General features: G+C 45.5%; 1 protein-coding gene across 1 annotated transcript in view; it reads left to right on the forward strand.

Moving 5' to 3' along the window:
* The window catches only part of LOC126263551 (protein Wnt-1-like), a 65,060-nt gene extending 46,205 nt beyond the window's left edge, over nucleotides 1-18,855 (forward strand). Inside the window, exons 5-6 of the mRNA XM_049960644.1 lie at nucleotides 1,931-2,205; nucleotides 18,393-18,855. Of these exons, the coding sequence (XP_049816601.1) occupies nucleotides 1,931-2,205; nucleotides 18,393-18,594 (477 nt within the window). The 3' untranslated portion in view covers nucleotides 18,595-18,855. The remainder of the gene's footprint in view (nucleotides 1-1,930; nucleotides 2,206-18,392) is intronic.
* Nucleotides 18,856-19,200: the final 345 nt, after the last annotated feature.

The raw sequence follows: 19,200 nt of genomic DNA on the forward strand, positions 1-19,200 counted from the left end.
ATATGAAGACCTAGAAATTTGAAGTTTTTAGTTTGATTAATCACATGTCCATTCTGTGAAATTAAGACGTCGAGTTTTGTTGAATTGTGTGTTAGAAACTGTAAAAACTGAGTCTTACTGTGATTTAGCATTAGTTTATTTTCTACAAGCCATGAACTTACGTCATGAACTGCACTATTTTAAACCGAGCCAATGTTGCACACAACATCCTTTACTACTAAGCTAGTGTCATCAGGAAACAGAATCTTAGAGTTACTCGTAATACATAGAGCATATCATTTATATAAATAAGGAACAGGAGCGGCCCCAACACTGATTCCCAGGGACACCCCTCTCCACCCCCCCCACCCTCCCATTTGACTGTAGCCCACTCAGAACGCACATCACAGCCATTCTAATGACCTTCAGCTGTCTGTTGTGAAGGCAAGAGGTGAACCAATTGTGAGCTACTCCCTGTATTCCGTAACGGTCCAACTTCTGGAGCAATATTTTGTGATCAACACAATTAAACACCTTAGTTAAATCAAAAAATATGCCCAGCATTCGAAACCTTTTGTTTAACCCATCCAGTACGTCACAGAGAAAAGAGAATATAGCATTCAGTTCTTAAACGACTTTTAAAGCCGAACTGTACATTTGATAGCAAATTGTGTGATATACTTATAAAAATGATAAGTTAACCGTACATACTTAGCCTTTTCAATAACTTTAGCAAGGACTGATGGCATAGAAATAGTTTTCTACGTGATCCCTTTCTCCCTTTTTATGAAGCGGCTTTACTACTGAGTACTTTAATCTTTCAGGAAACTGACCATTCCTAAAGGAAAAATTATTATCTGGACGTAATACCTATGGCTTCATCCGAGTATGTTTCCTTTTTTTCGCCACTTTTGTTCCAAATGCACATATGGTGCAATTGTGGTGCTAGCAGCTGCAGCGCATAATAAGAAACTGTTCTCCGCCATCTTGAAATTGACGAAAAATATGTCGACAAATTTCTATGTTCAATATCTTTGTCAAAGAAATTTGATGGTGTAATAGGGAACTTTGTCAAATGTCGTCAAATATTTGATCAGATCTAGGGCCTCGCTGTAGATTTGATCAAAGAAGTCGCTTGTCTTCTGTTCACTGCAATGTGAAATGTTACCACGTGGAGCGCTAGCATCGCTGCAGCGTTCTGTCATCTGTAGTGTTTTTATAAACATTGGCGGTAAATACAATTGGTTATACCGACAACGACAAAATTAATAGAGATGTATAAAGCTGATGAGGCACTTTACAACGTGAGGCACCCTGAATACAAAAATAGATTAAGAAGATTGGAGACCTAACCTAACCTAACTCTCTCCTGTAGCAAGGAATCTGAGTGTTACAGTGAGCCTGTCTTCTGTAGATGTAGCAGTTCTTAAGTGAATAGTGTGCCTTATGATATGAGGATACACTTCACTGAGCACATACAGAAATGAATGCTCATCCATTCTTTAGTAACTGATTTACGATTTGATGTCCTCCACTATAAGCTCATGTAACAAGTTTTGTTGAATTCTTTAATCGTGTCGTCGTAAAACCCACGGCTTCACCCAGGTATGTTTCCTTTTTTCCCCCGCTTCTCTTCCGCATGTGCACACAGTGCAATTGCGGTACATGCAATTGCTGCGGTTAATAACAAGTTGTTGTTGTCAGCCATCTTGAACTTTGACGAAAAATATGATGACATTGTAATACCTCTTCTAGATCTGTGGCAAATCTATGTGGCGTATATTTGATCACATCTTTGATCAAATCTTTGACAAAGAAATTTGATAGTGTAATACCGGCCTATATTTGATCATGTTTCTTTGTCAAAGAAATATGACAGTGTACTGGTCTTAGTGTTGTTGGGAAAGGCCCGAGTGGCGAGTGTTGGTGACGCTGTCGTGTGTGGTTGCAGTCGATCCGGTCGCGCATGGAGCGCGTGTGCAAGTGCCACGGCATGTCGGGCTCGTGCAGCATGCGCGTGTGCTGGCGCAAGCTGCCGCCGTTCCGGCGCGTGGGCGACGCGCTGGCGGCGCGCTACGAGGGGGCCTCGCACGTGCGGCTGGCGCGCAGCGGCAGGCGCCGCCCCGGCAAGAAGCTGCGCGCCGTCAGCAGGGACCTCAAGAAGCCCAACAAGACCGACCTCGTCTACCTCGAGGACTCGCCCGACTACTGCGAGCGCAACGACACGTCAGTACCGCACCGCACTCCCTGCTCTCTCTCTCTCTCTCTGTCTCTCTCTCTCTCTCTCTCTCTCTCTCTCTCTCTCTCTCTCTCTGTCTCTAACGTAGTACTGCAAGCGGCCGCTTGCTTTATCATATGTCCAAGCGAGGCTAAATGTTATTATCTTAACAACAGAAAAATATTATCTTCTCAGTAATCCTCAAATCGTGATCTATATCTAGAAAATTAGTAAATTTTCTCGTGGCACTTTTGTTGTCTTTGTCTGCGATCACTTTCAGAACTCAAATTAATCATCAAATTAACTAATTTAGTACGATTGCATTCTGAATTGCTGGTGTATCCACGTATCGCCACAATAAAATACACTACTGGCCATTAAAATTGCCACACCACGAAGATGACGTGCTACAGACGCGAAATTTAACCGACAGGAAGAAGATACTGTGATATGCAAATGATTAGCTTTTCAGAGAATTCACACAAGGTTGGCGCCGGTGGCGGCACCTACAATGTGCTGACGTGAGGAGAGTCTTCAACCGATTTCTCATACACAAACAGCAGTTGACCGGCGTTGCCTGGTGAAACGTTATTGTGATGCCTCATGTAAGGAGGAGAAATGCGTACCATCACGCTTCCGACTTTGATAAAGGTCGGATTGTAGACTATCGGAATTGCGGTTTATCGCATCCCAACATTACTGCTCGCGTTCGTCGAGATCCAATGACTATTAGCAGAATATGGAATCGGTGGGTTCAGGAGGGTAACACGGAACGCCGTGCTGGGTCCCAACGGCCTCGTATCACTAGCAGTCGAGATGACAGGCATCTTATCCGCATGGCTGTAACGGATCGTGCGGCCACGTCTCGATCCCTGAGTCAACAGATGGAGACGTTTGCAAGACAACAATCATCTGCACGAACAGTTCGAAGGCGTTTGCAGCAGCATGGACTATCAGCTCGGAGACCGTGGCTGCGGTTACCCTTGACACTGCATCACAGACAGGAACGCCTGCGGTGGTGTACTCAACGACGAACCTGGGTGCACGAATGGCCAAACGTCATTTTTTCGGATGAATCCAGGTTCTGTTTACAGCATCATGATGGTCGCATCCGTGTTTGACGACATCGCGGTGGACGCACATTGGAAGCGTGTATTCGTCATCGCCATATTGGCGTATCACCCGGCGTGATGGTATGGGGTGCCATTGGTTACACGTCTCGGTCACCTCTTGTTCGCACCGACGGCACTTTGGACAGTGTACGTTACATTTCAGATGTGCTACAACCCGTGGCTCTACCCTTCATTCGATCCCTGCGAAACCGTACATTTCAGCAGGATAATGCACGACCGCATGTTGCAGGTCCTTTACGGGCCTTTCTGGATACAGAAAATGTTCGACTGCTGCCCTGGCCAGCATATTCTCCAGATCTCTCACCAACTGAAAACGTCTGGTCAATGGTGGCCGAGCAACTGGCTCGTCACAATACGCCAGTTACTACTCTTGATGAACTGTGGTATCGTGTTGAAGCTGCATGGGCAGCTGTACCTGCACACGCCATCCAAGCTCTGTTTGACTCAATGCCCAGGCGTATCAAGGCCGTTATTACGGCCAGAGGTGGTTGTTCTGGGTACTGATTTCTCGCGATCTATGCACCGAAATTGCGTGAAAATGTAATCACATGTCAGTTCTAGTATAATATATTTGTCCAATGAATATGCGTTTATCAACTGCATTTCTTCTTGGTGTAGCAATTTTAATGGCCAGTAGTGTAGAAACAGTTAATGGCTGGGGGGGGGGGGTTATGAACGAGAACAGTGGCGTATTTAAGTTTACAAAAATAATGACACATTTTTATTAATCCTTTTCTAACTACAATGCTGATAAATCTGACAAAGAAAATGAAAAACGTAAATCTGGAAAGGAATAGTGCTTCACTGGCGAAGCATTTATTGGGGTGGAAACTATACACATTCTTCCCTGGATTAACCCCTTTTACAACGCAATCAGACTTTGTTTACATGAGTCCACTGTGAGGCCAAATTCTATTCAAATATAATCAGCTACGACAAGGTACGCCACAGACCATGGTTCACGGAGAACAGGGAGCTGTGAATATCATTTAACAACCCTATACGTCACCTTTTCGCCTTGATTGAGGCGGCTGCAGAAAACGGCACGCTGTGGGCGAAGAGCGGAGTGCGGCGCCATCTGTAATCTAGAGATGGGTCGTTCGCCAACTAACGGGTCCAAAGTACCGGTTCACAAAGATCAACGGAACGAGCGAGGAACGAATTCTAAGGAACGGTCTTTCATAGTTCACTTCAGTCGCGGCTTTCTACTTATAGTTCCCGGGAATGGGAAACGGTCGGTCTCGTTCCCGCAACGGCACGTCGGCCGGTCTCGTTCCAGCCTTCGCCTCGTTCCAGTCTGTCTCGGTCTCGGTCTCGCTCGGCCGGGCTCGTCCTTCTTCGCGTGGCCACTCGTCACAGTTCCACTGCCGACTGATCATAGTTAGTTCAGTATCGAATTGTTGTTCGTTTCGTTCGCTTCGCACGCCCATTCTAGATCTGTTTCAAACCTTTTCTGAATCTGAACTTCTGGTTCTTTTCGTATTCTATTCAGTGTCCACAACCGGTAATTAAAATGTATTTTACAATTACGTAAATTACATAAAAATTACGTGGTATGTAATACATACATCTTTTCAGGTAACAAAACGGCGTATCATCGTACTTCACTATTTCGATAAACAGCAGAAGAAATAATTTAAAAAGGAAAGATTTTTTGTTATTACACATGCAAAGGACGCCAGCACGGCACACACGAGTGGCCATTTTCCATCTTTTTTTTTATCCAAGGTAAAAGAGCATGTTCATTGTTTTGGAAGGCAGACCGACTTACAACCGAATGAAGCCCGCGCTTCGTAATCGAGTGTATGGTGTCACATTTTGTAAAGAGAATATGATAACTCCTACAATATTATTTCAGTGGTACAGGGCCCCGAGTACTAGAGTGCTCATTGTCGCTTACCGATCATCATCTATTGTTTCGAAGTTGTTTGCATTAGATTATTTGTTATTTCTTCACTGCCTAATTGTTACATGTTTATCTATTCTGCTCGAAGCGGTCAACAAATCGTGCGTAACTGGCGAGCAGTCTGTACTCGGGGCCGGTATTTCGTGCGCCACCTTATATTATTTCACTGCGATCAGCCACATAACGCTGTAGTTGGCTAAACGAGATGTTTTGCAGAATCATGAAAATTACAGGCGTCTGAGAATTCTGTTATGAATAAAAACTCTGTACTCCAGGGGGGAGGCAAGTGCCCCTCTTCGCGCCTTCCATCCTATGCTACTAATTTTCAATTTTTCATAAGAACCGTATACCAAGCACAATGAACGTAGAACGAACAAAAATGAACTGTTCCCAAAAAAGAGCGATCATCAGTGAACTAGTTTCCAAGAATGAACGACTTTGCCCATCTCTACTGTAATCTTCTCAAGCGTCCACGAAGACCTACAAACTACACTCCTGGAAATGGAAAACAGAACACATTGACACCGGTGTGTCAGACCCACCATACTTGCTCCGGACACTGCGAGAGAGCTGTACAAGCAATGATCACACGCACGGCACAGCGGACACACCAGGAACCGCGGTGTTGGCCGTCGAATGGCGCTAGCTGCGCAGCATTTGTGCACCGCCGCCGTCAGTGTAAGCCAGTTTGCCGTGGCATACGGAGCTTCATCGCAGTCTTTAACACTGGTAGCATGCCGTGACAGCGTGGACGTGAACCGTATGTGCAATTGACGGACTTTGAGCGAGGGCGTATAGTGGGCATGCGGGAGGCCAGGTGGACGTACCGCCGAATTGCTCAACACGTGGGGCGTGAGGTCTCCACAGTACATCGATGTTGTCGCCAGTGGTCGGCGGAAGGTGCACGTGCCCGTCGACCTGGGACCGGACCGCAGCGACGCACGGATGCACGCCAAGACCGTAGGATCCTACGCAGTGCCGTAGGGGACCGCACTGCCACTTCCCAGCAAATTAGGGACACTGTTGCTCCTGGGGTATCGGCGAGGACCATTCGCAACCGTCTCCATGAAGCTGGGCTACGGTCCCGCACACCGTTAGGCCGTCTTCCGCTCACGCCCCAACATCGTGCAGCCCGCCTCCAGTGGTGTCGCGACAGGCGTGAATGGAGGGACGAATGGAGACGTGTCGTCTTCAGCGATGAGAGTCGCTTCTGCCTTGGTGCCAATGATGGTCGTATGCGTGTTTGGCGCCGTGCAGGTGAGCGCCACAATCAGGACTGCATACGACCGAGGCACACAGGGCCAACACCCGGCATCATGGTGTGGGGAGCGATCTCCTACACTGGCCGTACACCACTGGTGATCGTCGAGGGGACACTGAATAGTGCACGGTACATCCAAACCGTCATCGAACCCATCGTTCTACCATTCCTAGACCGGCAAGGGAACTTGCTGTTCCAACAGGACAATGCACGTCCGCATGTATCCCGTGCCACCCAACGTGCTCTAGAAGGTGTAAGTCAACTACCCTGGCCAGCAAGATCTCCGGATCTGTCCCCCATTGAGCATGTTTGGGACTGGATGAAGCGTCGTCTCACGCGGTCTGCACGTCCAGCACGAACGCTGGTCCAACTGAGGCGCCAGGTGGAAATGGCATGGCAAGCCGTTCCACAGGACTACATCCAGCATCTCTACGATCGTCTCCATGGGAGAATAGCAGCCTGCATTGCTGCGAAAGGTGGATATACACTGTACTAGTGCCGACATTGTGCATGCTCTGTTGCCTGTGTCTATGTGCCTGTGGTTCTGTCAGTGTGATCATGTGATGTATCTGACCCCAGGAATGTGTCAATAAAGTTTCCCCTTCCTGGGACAATGAATTCACGGTGTTCTTATTTCAATTTCCAGGAGTGTATATGAACTGGCGTTCTGATTATTAGAACGCGGGAAATTTCCTATCACAGCTCTGAAATCCCAGCAGATTTCAGTGTGAGGTGCACCCGTTCGCTGGTCTGGCCAACCCAATCTGACTCTCAGCCACGCCGGCACGTCCTGGAATTGTCAAACATCAGATGGCCATCTCACCCTCGTGACACATAACAAAATGGTTCAAATGGCTCTGAGCACTATGGGACTCAACTTCTGAGGTCATTAGTCCCCTAGAACTTAGAACTAGTTAAACCTAACTAACCTAAAGACATCACAAACATCCATGCCCTAGGCAGGATTCGAACCTGCGACCGGAGCGGCCTTGCGGTTCCAGACTGCAGCGCCTTTAACCGCACGGCCACTTCGGCCGGCTGACACATAACATATCTGAGATGATATGCAGTTCCACTGTCAGTGCAGTTGGAAACTGCCACTGGCTCGCAGTCCACCACAAGTTGCATATCACGACTCTCACCCACCAGGGAAAGATCTGAAGCTCTCCACCAGGAGAGGACCAGAAGACGAAGAAGGCAAAGAATCACAATCACTTTCACCAAGCCTCTTACAGGAGCCGAATTGGCAGATAAAATAAACCGCCTCCACATTGTACCAACCAATCGAACTATCCTCCACTCACTTAATATCCGCTCTTAACTGTTCTGCTGGCTTGGTAACCAAACCAGACACAGCACCCGAGCTCCCGTGCTGGGAGAGCAAGCCTCTGTTTTACATATCCTGAGGAGAGCCAATAAGCGACTCAAAATTTCGCTTGTCTGAAAAAAGAAGGTTTTAGATTAGAGAGGCGTCGTTCTCACAATAAGCATGGCCATGTTTCGACAAAAAACATCTACTTAGACAGGATCACAGTCCCTCCTTTACAAAGAGATCTGACCTTTCCATGCCGGCCATTTCCAATTTTTGAAAGAAGGCTGTTAAGCTTCCCAAGAAGTCGTTTCTGTGAAATATCTTTTTTTTACGCTCGCAAAAAGAACCTGGCGTCAGGGGAGTTACGGTCTTGCCTCCCCTAAACACATTCACCAGCCGCTCTGATGGTATCGTCCCAGCTACTAACATGACAATGCTTATAGTTTTATGACAGTCCCGCCATTTGCACAAACGCTCAGATTACAGCAGTCTCTCTTAAATGGCGTCCTCCAACCACTCACCGCCATCTGTCCGCGTTTGCAACAAACTGCCGCGTGGCCCAGGTAAAATGTTTTCCGAGCTGGTACCCTCCTGCTCCGACCCTATGTCAGAAGAGCTGAGTGCCACGGCCCGAGGTCCCTTTGCAGGTAAAATTCACAGAGTGCTTCTTCCCCGAGTCACTCGCACATCCAGGTCACTGGACACAACATTTGTGGCCCACAATCCATCTTTCTCCCTGTTCCCCATACAGGTTCTCGGCAGGCTACACATGCAGCTATAAGAACATTCTGCTCACAATTTCCTCATGTAAAAAGTTCATAAGCAACATATACCAAATGTACACTCCTGGAAACTGAAATAAGAACACCGTGAATTCATTGTCCCAGGAAGGGGAAACTTTATTGACACATTCCTGGGGTCAGATACATCACATGATCACACTGACAGAACCACAGGCACATAGACACAGGCAACAGAGCATGCACAATGTCGGCACTAGTACAGTGTATATCCACCTTTCGCAGCAATGCAGGCTGCTATTCTCCCATGGAGACGATCGTAGAGATGCTGGATGTAGTCCTGTGGAACGGCTTGCCATGCCATTTCCACCTGGCGCCTCAGTTGGACCAGCGTTCGTGCTGGACGTGCAAACCGCGTGAGACGACGCTTCATCCAGTCCCAAACATGCTCAATGGGGGACAGATCCGGAGATCTTGCTGGCCAGGGTAGTTGACTTACACCTTCTAGAGCACGTTGGGTGGCACGGGATACATGCGGACGTGCATTGTCCTGTTGGAACAGCAAGTTCAAAAATGGCTCTGAGCACTATGGGACTCAACTGCTGAGGTCATTAGTCCCCTAGAACTTAGAACTAGTTAAACCTAACTGGAACAGCAAGTTCCCTTGCCGGTCTAGGAATGGTATAACGATGGGTTCGATGACGGTTTGGATGTACCGTGCACTATTCAGTGTCCCCTCGACGATCGCCAGTGGTGTACGGCCAGTGTAGGAGATCGCTCCCCACACCATGATGCCGGGTGTTGGCCCTGTGTGCCTCGGTCGTATGCAGTCCTGATTGTGGCGCTAACCTGCACGGCGCCAAACACGCATACGACCATCATTGGCACCAAGGCAGAAGCGACTCTCATCGCTGAAGACGACACGTCTCCATTCGTCCCTCCATTCACGCCTGTCGCGACACCACTGGAGGCGGGCTGCACGATGTTGGGGCGTGAGCGGAAGACGGCCTAACGGTGTGCGGGACCGTAGCCCAGCTTCATGGAGACGGTTGCGAATGGTCCTCGCCGATACCCCAGGAGCAACAGTGTCCCTAATTTGCTGGGAAGTGGCGGTGCGGTCCCCTACGGCACTGCGTAGGATCCTACGGTCTTGGCGTGCATCCGTGCGTCGCTGCGGTCCGGTCCCAGGTCGACGGGCACGTGCACCTTCCGCCGACCACTGGCGACAACATCGATGTACTGTGGAGACCTCACGCCCCACGTGCTGAGCAATTCGGCAGTACGTCCACCCGGCCTCCCGCATGCCCACTATACGCCCTCGCTCAAAGTCCGTCAACTGCACATACGGTTCACGTCCACGCTGTCGCGGCATGCTACCAGTGTTAAAGACTGCGATGGAGCTCCGTATGCCACGGCAAACTGGCTGACACTGACGGCGGCGGTGCACAAATGCTGCGCAGCTAGCGCCATTCGACGGCCAACACCGCGGTTCCTGGTGTGTCCGCTGTGCCGTGCGTGTGATCATTGCTTGTACAGCCCTCTCGCAGTGTCCGGAGCAAGTATGGTGGGTCTGACACACCGGTGTCAATGTGTTCTTTTTTCCATTTCCAGGAGTGTAGTACTGGGGAACACGGAGATCATAACCGAAAATATGAATATGAATCTGACCGACAGAGTAGTTAAAGTGAGAGAGTGCCTTGCCACCTTTCAGTACTCCCATCTGTTTCTCATCACAATGGTCTTCTATTCATTGCGTTTACAATGGAAGCGCAGTAGCTTACGGTTTGAATTTGCTTGTATTGAGTATACGACTAGTAGTCAGACTTATAATGATCACCTAGAAAAAAATGAAGTTAACTGATTAAAATTTATTCCAGACAATTGTGGCACGGTGTGACAGCATTCTTCTATTGTGATTAATGTTAAAAGATAGTTCTAGATTGCAGAATGCTCTTTATTGTCCGAAAAACGGCGTGTTGCACCCGGGTAGGCCACCATCAAGTTATCTGGAAGTACAATAAAAATGAACGTAATAAATAAGCGGACGTGGTCCTATCCTGAGCTACTATACTCAACAGTGAAAGCCAAAACCGTAAATATGTAAGGGGTAAAGGATAGGAAAGTATGTAAAAAATTACTGCCGAAAAGCATTCGTCAGCTACTTTTAAAAACGCAGGCAAACGAACTTGAAAAACACCGTAACGGATGACACAAAAACCACTAAGTATAAACCCACAGAGGAATTTTTAGAAAGTGTAATCATCGGTTTAATTTGAACGATGTTGCTCACCAGCCATAACGGTGCAGCATAAGACAACACTCATCGGCTGTAAACACGGCCCCGGAGCAAAGTGCCGGTGGCCAGTCTGCGCTCACACAGTATTGACAGATTCAGAAGCGACTGATGGCGCTTGCAAAGATAACCATCACTAGGTGGCGCCAATTGCTGGTGCAAACCCATCAATGAAAAATCATTATAGTAGAGAGAAAGAAGTTCTCAGAAGCGAGCTACAAATATGTTGAATAGGAAATAAATTGTATAAATATTACTAGAGAATCCTGTCCAATACCAGAGACATGAAGTTCAAGTATGCAAACAGAGTACAATGAGCTCAGTGAAATAGAAAAAGATTGAGAAACAGGAAAAAGAAATGCGGCAGAGCTGCGTAATACAATAAACAGAGCGCAGAAGCTGACAAATAACATCGAGGTAAAGTAGAAAGAATTATGCAATATAACAACCAAATGGAACGCTTCTAATAAAAATTAAGCGAAATTATGCGCCAGGGCACTAGTTAGATGGAATCTAAGCAGGAACGCTTGACAGTGAAAAATTTAAAATTTTTTATGCAGAATGACTAAAACTAGAGGACCAGTAATTGTCAAGAGCGTAAAGCCAAAAACACAATTTGTTTATAATTCTACTAAAACAAGACAAAACTGCAAACCTCACATACTCCATAAAATATGAAGGAATTAAAAAGCTGGATGTAAAGCCATAACACCATAACAAGAACGTACGGTAAAACAGTATCTTCTTGACAAAGTACTAGGCATGCGGCAGGGGCTCAGAGGCACGTAAGAGAGAGCACATTATCAGTAAAATTAAGTAAAGTGGCTAAAATAAAGCTGTAACCTTATGAAGAATATACAGGCCTATACGCTTAATTTATAAGCTACAATTACTATAATACTCCGTTGTGAACAGCAGGAACCCTCAAGATAAGACGAACTACAATCCCTAAGTATACTAAAGACATAATGTAATTACAAAACCAGGAATTCTTGGCTTCCTAAAATGATGTTTAATCAATAAGGCTTGTCTTATGTTTATATATCTCCATGTTTTTACCTTAACAATGCACCTTGTGCACTATCAGCTTACTGAATACATGTTCTTACATTAATACACATAGTTGTTTGGCAGGCACGCGAATCCTTTTTATAACGACGCTGGGCTCATTTGGTAGCAAGAGCTTCAAGCCTCCCCAAGTGAACCGTGGCACAACAGAACCATCATATGACACAGTTGTTAGGTGCTGCATGCACTTTCGCTGGTCTCAAACAAGTCTGAATGCTAAAGGGAAAAAAGTGGTAGACCAAATCTCTGTGAACAACCCGGACTTGCAAGAGAGTTAGAGCCATAGTAGAAAAAATGGATTAGTTTTCGACATCTTGCGATTTTTGTACATGACATAAATCTCTGCCCACTGGGATGCATGACTGTTCACATTTATTTAAAAAGCCCACTAAACCGAGGCAGCACGTAAATATTGCAGATAGTTAGGCAATCGAGGTTACATTTTTAGCCGCATCGTCACTATAGTTGACTGTTGGGGTATATTACTACAACCCAATGACAAAGAAGCAAAGCAGGCAGTGGATACAGGTGGATTCAATGCCACCGGTAAAGCAGAAAACCGAAGTATCGCCCGGCAAGACGATGCTGAGTGCTTTTGGGGTCTGCATTTTTTATTGTGCTAACAGATTGTCCTCGTAAGGGTGCGGAAGGAACCCAGGCTTGCTCCACGACAACACTCTAGCTCATTCTACAAAGGACACAGTCACACAGCTTGCTTCTTTGGGCCACCAGAATTTGTCCCACCTCCGTATTCTCCTGACACGGCACACTCATTGACTTCATCCTTTTTCCTCGTCTGGAGAAGCCAGTATGTGGCAGGTATTTCCAGACTGATGAGGTGGTGATTTTCGCTGTGGAACGTTTCCTGAACAACAGACTTGTACAACTAAGGTCTTCGCCAAGTAGTCCATTGCGGGGAAAAATATTTGGCATCGAAGGGTAAATGCGTAGAGAATGTCTAAAGCCATCAGAAAGTTTCAGGGCCACAGCTTTGTTTTTTATGTGATGATTAAAACTTTGATGTTATTGGTAAGTATGCAACGACAGAACGATATATGAACTTCTGTTTCTGTTAACATGCGTAGACCTTGATATCTCATAATTTGGAATATTGATTCCTCGTGTTCATAAGTATATTTCATACCTGCATGTAATTTTTGGGCACAATATGTTTTTCCTATTCCTCTTATTTTCTTATTGGCACAGGTTTACTGCCACAGCCTGCACAATGACAGTCATGTCCGCCAATAAGATTTCAGTTGAACAGGTAATTTTAAAACCTTGCACAGGCACAGCTAAAATAGTTATACGTAATTAGTTGACAATTCATATTGCGCAACAGATGTTTAAATATAGAAGTTAAAACTATTAAAATGTAAAACTGAATGAAAAGTCTCAAATAGTTCCTGCAGCTATAATCATTTATGTCGATTAGTGAGCTGCAGAGTAACAGTTGGTGTGGCTAGGCAAACCTATCAGCCATCCTCAGTAGATAATAACCAGCGTCAGTGACAGGACATTCGTCACTGGTGATGGTTTTTATCAGTCGAGGAGGGCTGACAACTTTGCCTGGCTATGCAAACTGTTACTGTGCTGAATTCTCTATACCGTACGAGATAGCATTTATACACACCAGAGGATGCAACTTAAAAGTTACGAAACTGGTTATGTGGGTCTCCAATCGACTTAAATAAATACAGCTGCAGGGACTGTTTGTCTTCTCATTCAGTTCTACAGGGTTATTACAAATGATTGAAGCGATTTCACAGCCCTACAATAACTTTATTATTTGAGATATTTTCACAATCCTTTGCACACACATACAAAAACTCAAAAAGTTTTTTTAGGCATTCACAAATGTTCGATATGTGCCCCTTTAGTTATTCGGCAGACATCAAGCCGATAATCAAGTTCCTCCCACACTCGGCGCAGCATGTCCCCATCAATGAGTTCGAAAGCATCGTTGATGCGAGCTCGCAGTTCTGGCACGTTTCTCGGTAGAGGAGGTTTAAACACTGAATCTTTCACATCACTATGCGTGAAACTTGCCCGCACGCGTTCAACCGTTTCTTCGCTCACTGCAGGCCAACCCGTTGATTTCCCCTTACAGAGGCATCCAGAAGCTTTAAACTGCGCATACCATCGCCGAATGGAGTTAGCAGTTGGTGGATCTTTGTTGAACTTCGTCCTGAAGTGTCGTTGCACTGTTATGACTGACTGATGTGAGTGCATTTCAAGCACGACATACGCTTTCTCGGCTCCTGTCGCCATTTTGTCTCACTGCGCCCTCGAGCGCTCCGGAGGCAGAAACCTGAAGTTCGGCTTCAGCCGAACAAAACTTTATGAGTTTTTCTACGTATCTGTAGTGTGTCGTGACCATATGTCAATGAATGGAGCTACAGTGAATTTATGAAATCGCTTCAATCATTTGTAATAGCCCTGTACATTTTAATAGTTTTAACTCCTGTATTTAAACACCTGTCGTACAGTATGAATTGTCAATCAGTTACGTATATAGGTTGAAACCATGCTAAAAATGGTGCCACTAGAGTTTTGACTGTGACGTGTGCAAATGGCAGCTGTGGGCGCCACCGTAGTGTGGGTCGCCACAGCTAGTGGCGCCATTTTTAGCAACACCGACTCAAAGGAGACGCTTGTTCGTGACGTCACGTCGGCTAGGCACGGCGAACGCCATGTCTGTTGCAGGCATACTCAATATGGTGGTGTCTCCCTCCCTGACACAGGAAAATGTGAAAATATTGGCGGTAGTTGACCAACACACATTGTTCTGAGAGATTTCTGCAATCAATTAATTGTGCAATTCATTACACTTCTTAACAAATAGTGTACTCCTGAACTTAAATTTCCACCTGACATACAAAAACAACTTCATGGTCCAGCAGCAACAGAATTCGTGCTTCTTTACCTTATTTGTAAATCTGAGGAAGTTACGTTTGTGCTGGGTTGCTTTTACAAGAAACTGTGAACATATTGGTGCTCTTCTTTATGTATCTTGGTTGACTATGGGGTGAGGAGCACTGAATGTTAATGAAATATCTTGCGATTGTACACGTTGGGGGAGGGGGTGGTGGACAGAAGAAGAGGCAAAAGAGAGATACTTGTTTTATCAAATAAAACTTTTTTATCTTATAAAGTTCCTTCTTTCAGTCACAAGAGGGGAATATTTATCTTTTCTAATGTGCATGTTTAAAAAGGTTTAAGCTCAGCAGTATTTTCGATGTATGAAGTTATTTTGTTTCCTGTTTAGAATTCCTTTCGTTGAAAACGACTAATATAATGACTAGCAACAGTTGACCATTTACACATGAAAATTAGTTCACATTTCCAGTGACGATGTCAAACGAAAATAAATAAATAAAAGAAACGAGTTCATTGTAAGGGGGTTCTGGTAAGTTTCGATAGCAAAATGGATCAAGTAAATATAGTTACTTGAATGTAAAATTTCCGAAGCTTGCAATGGGGCAAAGCATCTTCTCATATTGATCTACGTTTGTTTCGACAGTATTCAGTAATACAGAACTATGATCTTCATTTGTAGCTTTACGATAGTAAGAAAATCTTTCATCTAAATAAAACTGCAGAATCCAAAACAATACCAAACATTTTGCCCAAAAATAAGAGATTTATAGTGATAAGCACGCCCAGGCGTTTCTGCCTGCAACAGACGTGACGTCACCAACAAGCGCCGAGGCCTTCCTTTGAGTCGGTGTTGCTTTTAGGTGTATGTGGAGAGCCGGTTTAATGCTGGGTCCTTGGGCCAACGGAAGCGTCTGTTCCCTCCCGTCCGCCTTGACCAGTGATGTATTGGTGGTGTGCGTGACCTCACTACGGCCGATGTTAGTGAGTTGGTTGTGGTCGTAGCTGTCATGCTGTTGTATTTGATGGTGCCCTCTGGTGGTGGATGTGAACATGCTGAGTTTAACGTGTGGTATTGGATTCATTCGAGTTTTGGTTGTCATCGTTCTAACGTAGTTTTGAGTTTTGGTAGTTGGTGCGGCAACGTGGCTTGCGGAAGTGTTTCCAGTGAGTCACTGAGACTTTTTTAGGGTCTGAATCAATGTGGTGTTTGTTGTGTTGAAAGAAGTCTAATTTTTTGTTGTTTTTTATTTAGCTATGGATACGAAAGTGAAGTTCACGAGTGGGTGTTAGGGCGTTCAAAAAGAAACGAACCAGAGGCGTAATTACAGAAGCCAGTATTGTACAGCTGGACGTCGTCGTCCGAAGTGAATAATTTGCCTCTCAGAGTCCTTTTAAGGGGACCAAAAATGGCGTAATCACAGGGAGAGAAGTCCGGACTGTATGGGGGGGGGGGGGTGGCCGAGAACCACCCATTTTAATTTCTGCAGGAGTGCCGCGACTGTGTTGGCCGTATGAGGCTTTGCATTGTCGTGGAGCAGCATGACCCCGTGAGTGAGATTGCCTGGTCGCTTCGATTTGCTCGCTTGGCGAAGGGTGGTCAAGGTTTGCGAATAACGCTAGGCATTCACTTGTCCTATGCTACAGGAATTGAATCAGAAGGGGGCCATCTTGGTCAAAGAAGAACGTCAGCATAACCTTTCCTGCACTCGTGTGGACGATTGATGCATGCTGCAGCTAGCTCTGTATAGTCAAGTGACGTGCAAGCGTGCCCTCTAATGACGGGCTGTGAACATCCTTATGGTCGGAACCACACTTCATTACACACGCCACGATATTACCTTCCCGTCACCGCGCATTCCAGACTCTAGTTCGTTTATTTTTGAACGCGCCTTATATTTTTTGATGTGTGTGTGCGTGTGTGTGTGTGTGTGTGTGTGTGTGCGTGTGTGTGTGTGTGTGTGTGTGTGTGTGTGTGTGTGTGTGTAGGTGGTATTGCCGGAGGCGGCTTTTGTTGGTAGGTAATTTTTGTTTTTGTTTTATACTACAGTAATTGTGATGTTTTGTGTGTTGTATATTTATGGTAGGTCGATTGTGTCTTAATTCATGTAGTAAATATGGGATATTTCGATTTTTGAGTTTTTCGGGTTTTGGTTCCACTTTTCTGAGTTGCAGGTGTTAGTTTTTGTTATCGAGAGCTTCGATTGAGCTACCGGGTGATCAAAAAGTCAGTATAAATTTGAAAACTGAATAAATCACGGAATAATGTAGATAGAGAGGTACAAATTGACACGCATGCTTGGAATGATATGGGGGTTTTATTAGAACCAAAAAAGATACAAACGTTCACAAAATGTCCGACAGATGGCGCTTCATCTGATCAGAATAGCAATCATTAGCATAACAAAGTAAGACAAAGCAAAGATGATGTTATTTACAGGAAATGCTCAATATGTCCACCACCATTCCTCAACAATAGCTGTATTCGAGGAATAATGTTGTGAACAGCACTGTAAAGCATGTCCGGAGTTATGGTGAGGCATTGGCGTCGGATGTTGTCTTTCAGCATCCCAAGAGATGTCGGTCGATCACGGTACACTTGCGACTTCAGGTAACCCCAAAGCCAATAATCGCACGGACTGAGGTGTGGGGACCTGGAAAGCCAAGCATGAAAGTGGCGGCTGAGCACACGATCATCACCAAACGACGCGCGCAAGAGATCTTTCACACGTCTAGCAATACTTTTTTTTATCTAATAAAACCCCATGTCATTCCAAGCATGTGTGTCAATTTTTACCTCTCTATTTACATTATTCCGTGGTTTATTAAGTTTTCAAATTTATATTGACTTTTTGATCACCCGGTATGTAGGTCAATGAAAATATGCGATTCCACTTTTTAGTGTTGTAGGTGTTGGTTTTTTGGTATTGATGGTTGCTGCTGAGCTGTATACGTCTAGGGAAACGTCCGATTCCTTTGGGTTTGCTGGTGTAGCGGAATATTGTAATTTAATTTTTTTTGGGTGTCACTTGTTTGAGGATGGTGCGGTGATTTTTTTTATTGTTGTATATTTAGCTTGTATCCACCCTAAACACCCTAATTTTCCGCCGTTGTCCCGTTAGTTCCAAATATTTTTGGACTGAGACGTTATTGTGTCAAGAATGAAATTTTCACTCTACAGCGGATTGTGCGCTGATATGAAACTTGCTGGCAGATTAAAACTGTGTGCCGGACCGAGACTCGAACTCGGGACCTTTGCCTTTCGCGGGCAAGTGCTCTACCAACTGAGCTACAAGTTTGGTAGGTAGGGGACGAGGTACTGGCGGAATTAAAGCTGTGAGGACGGGGCGTGAGTCGTGCTTGGGTAGCTCAGTTGGTAGAGCACTTGCCTGCGAAAGGCAAAGGTCCCGAATTCGAGTCTCGGTCCGGCACACAGTTTTAATCTGCCAGGAAGTTTCGTTATGTGTCACTTTTATTTTTGTTCGCGTTTGTTGGCGTGTGTATGTAGTGACGCCATTGTCGCGGTATTGGTGACGTCAGGAGTGAAAGCGGACGGGTGGAATCGGACGCTTCTGTAATGCCGTGTCCTGCCTGTGTGTTTCCAGTATGGGCATACTGGGTACGCGCGGCCGCATCTGCAACCGGACGAGCATGGGTCTGGACGGCTGCCGGCTGCTGTGCTGTGGGCGGGGCTACCAGACGCGCGTGCGCGACGTCGAGGAGAAGTGCAACTGCCGCTTCGTGTGGTGCTGCAACGTCGTGTGCGAGATGTGCCGCTACAAGAAGGAGGAGCACATCTGCAACTGAGCCCGCGGGGGCCACCGGAGCCTCGCACTGCTCTTCTCTCCCACTCCCACTACGGACACTCTACTTCATTATTTATTTCTGTATTAAAGCTTTCTCATTCATAAACTGGATGTTATGTGTCATAATACAAGCGAGTCACGATGTTTTCTATATAGTAAACGTGGACTAAAAGTACAATCTCCTAATGTGGAATATGTGTTACGTTTTTAAATATATGTAAATTATTGCTATTTAGTAATTATAAATGAGCTAGTGTTTTATCCTGTGACAAGATGTATTTATTAGTAAATATATTTGTAAATGAGTGTAATACACTGGTGTTTCTCAGTCACACCTCTTTTGTATAATCCGTATTTACACAATGCACTACAGTTTCTCTTACCTCATGACAGTCCATATCTCATTACTCTATACTCCAAGCTAGCAGCAGTGTTTTCCATTACACCTATAATGAGCTTATTAATCACGAAATAAATCTCGGGTGAACAGCCTGGTATGAGTGTGCATAGGACACAATATTTCGGCAATCTACCACGTTGCCATCATTAGGTGCGCTGATGTACTGACCGGCGATGGGCCGGCGCCATGTATAATATATAGGACAGT

This window comes from Schistocerca nitens, chromosome 6 (genome assembly GCF_023898315.1).
Source record: "Schistocerca nitens isolate TAMUIC-IGC-003100 chromosome 6, iqSchNite1.1, whole genome shotgun sequence".
Classification (NCBI taxonomy): domain Eukaryota; kingdom Metazoa; phylum Arthropoda; class Insecta; order Orthoptera; family Acrididae; genus Schistocerca; species Schistocerca nitens.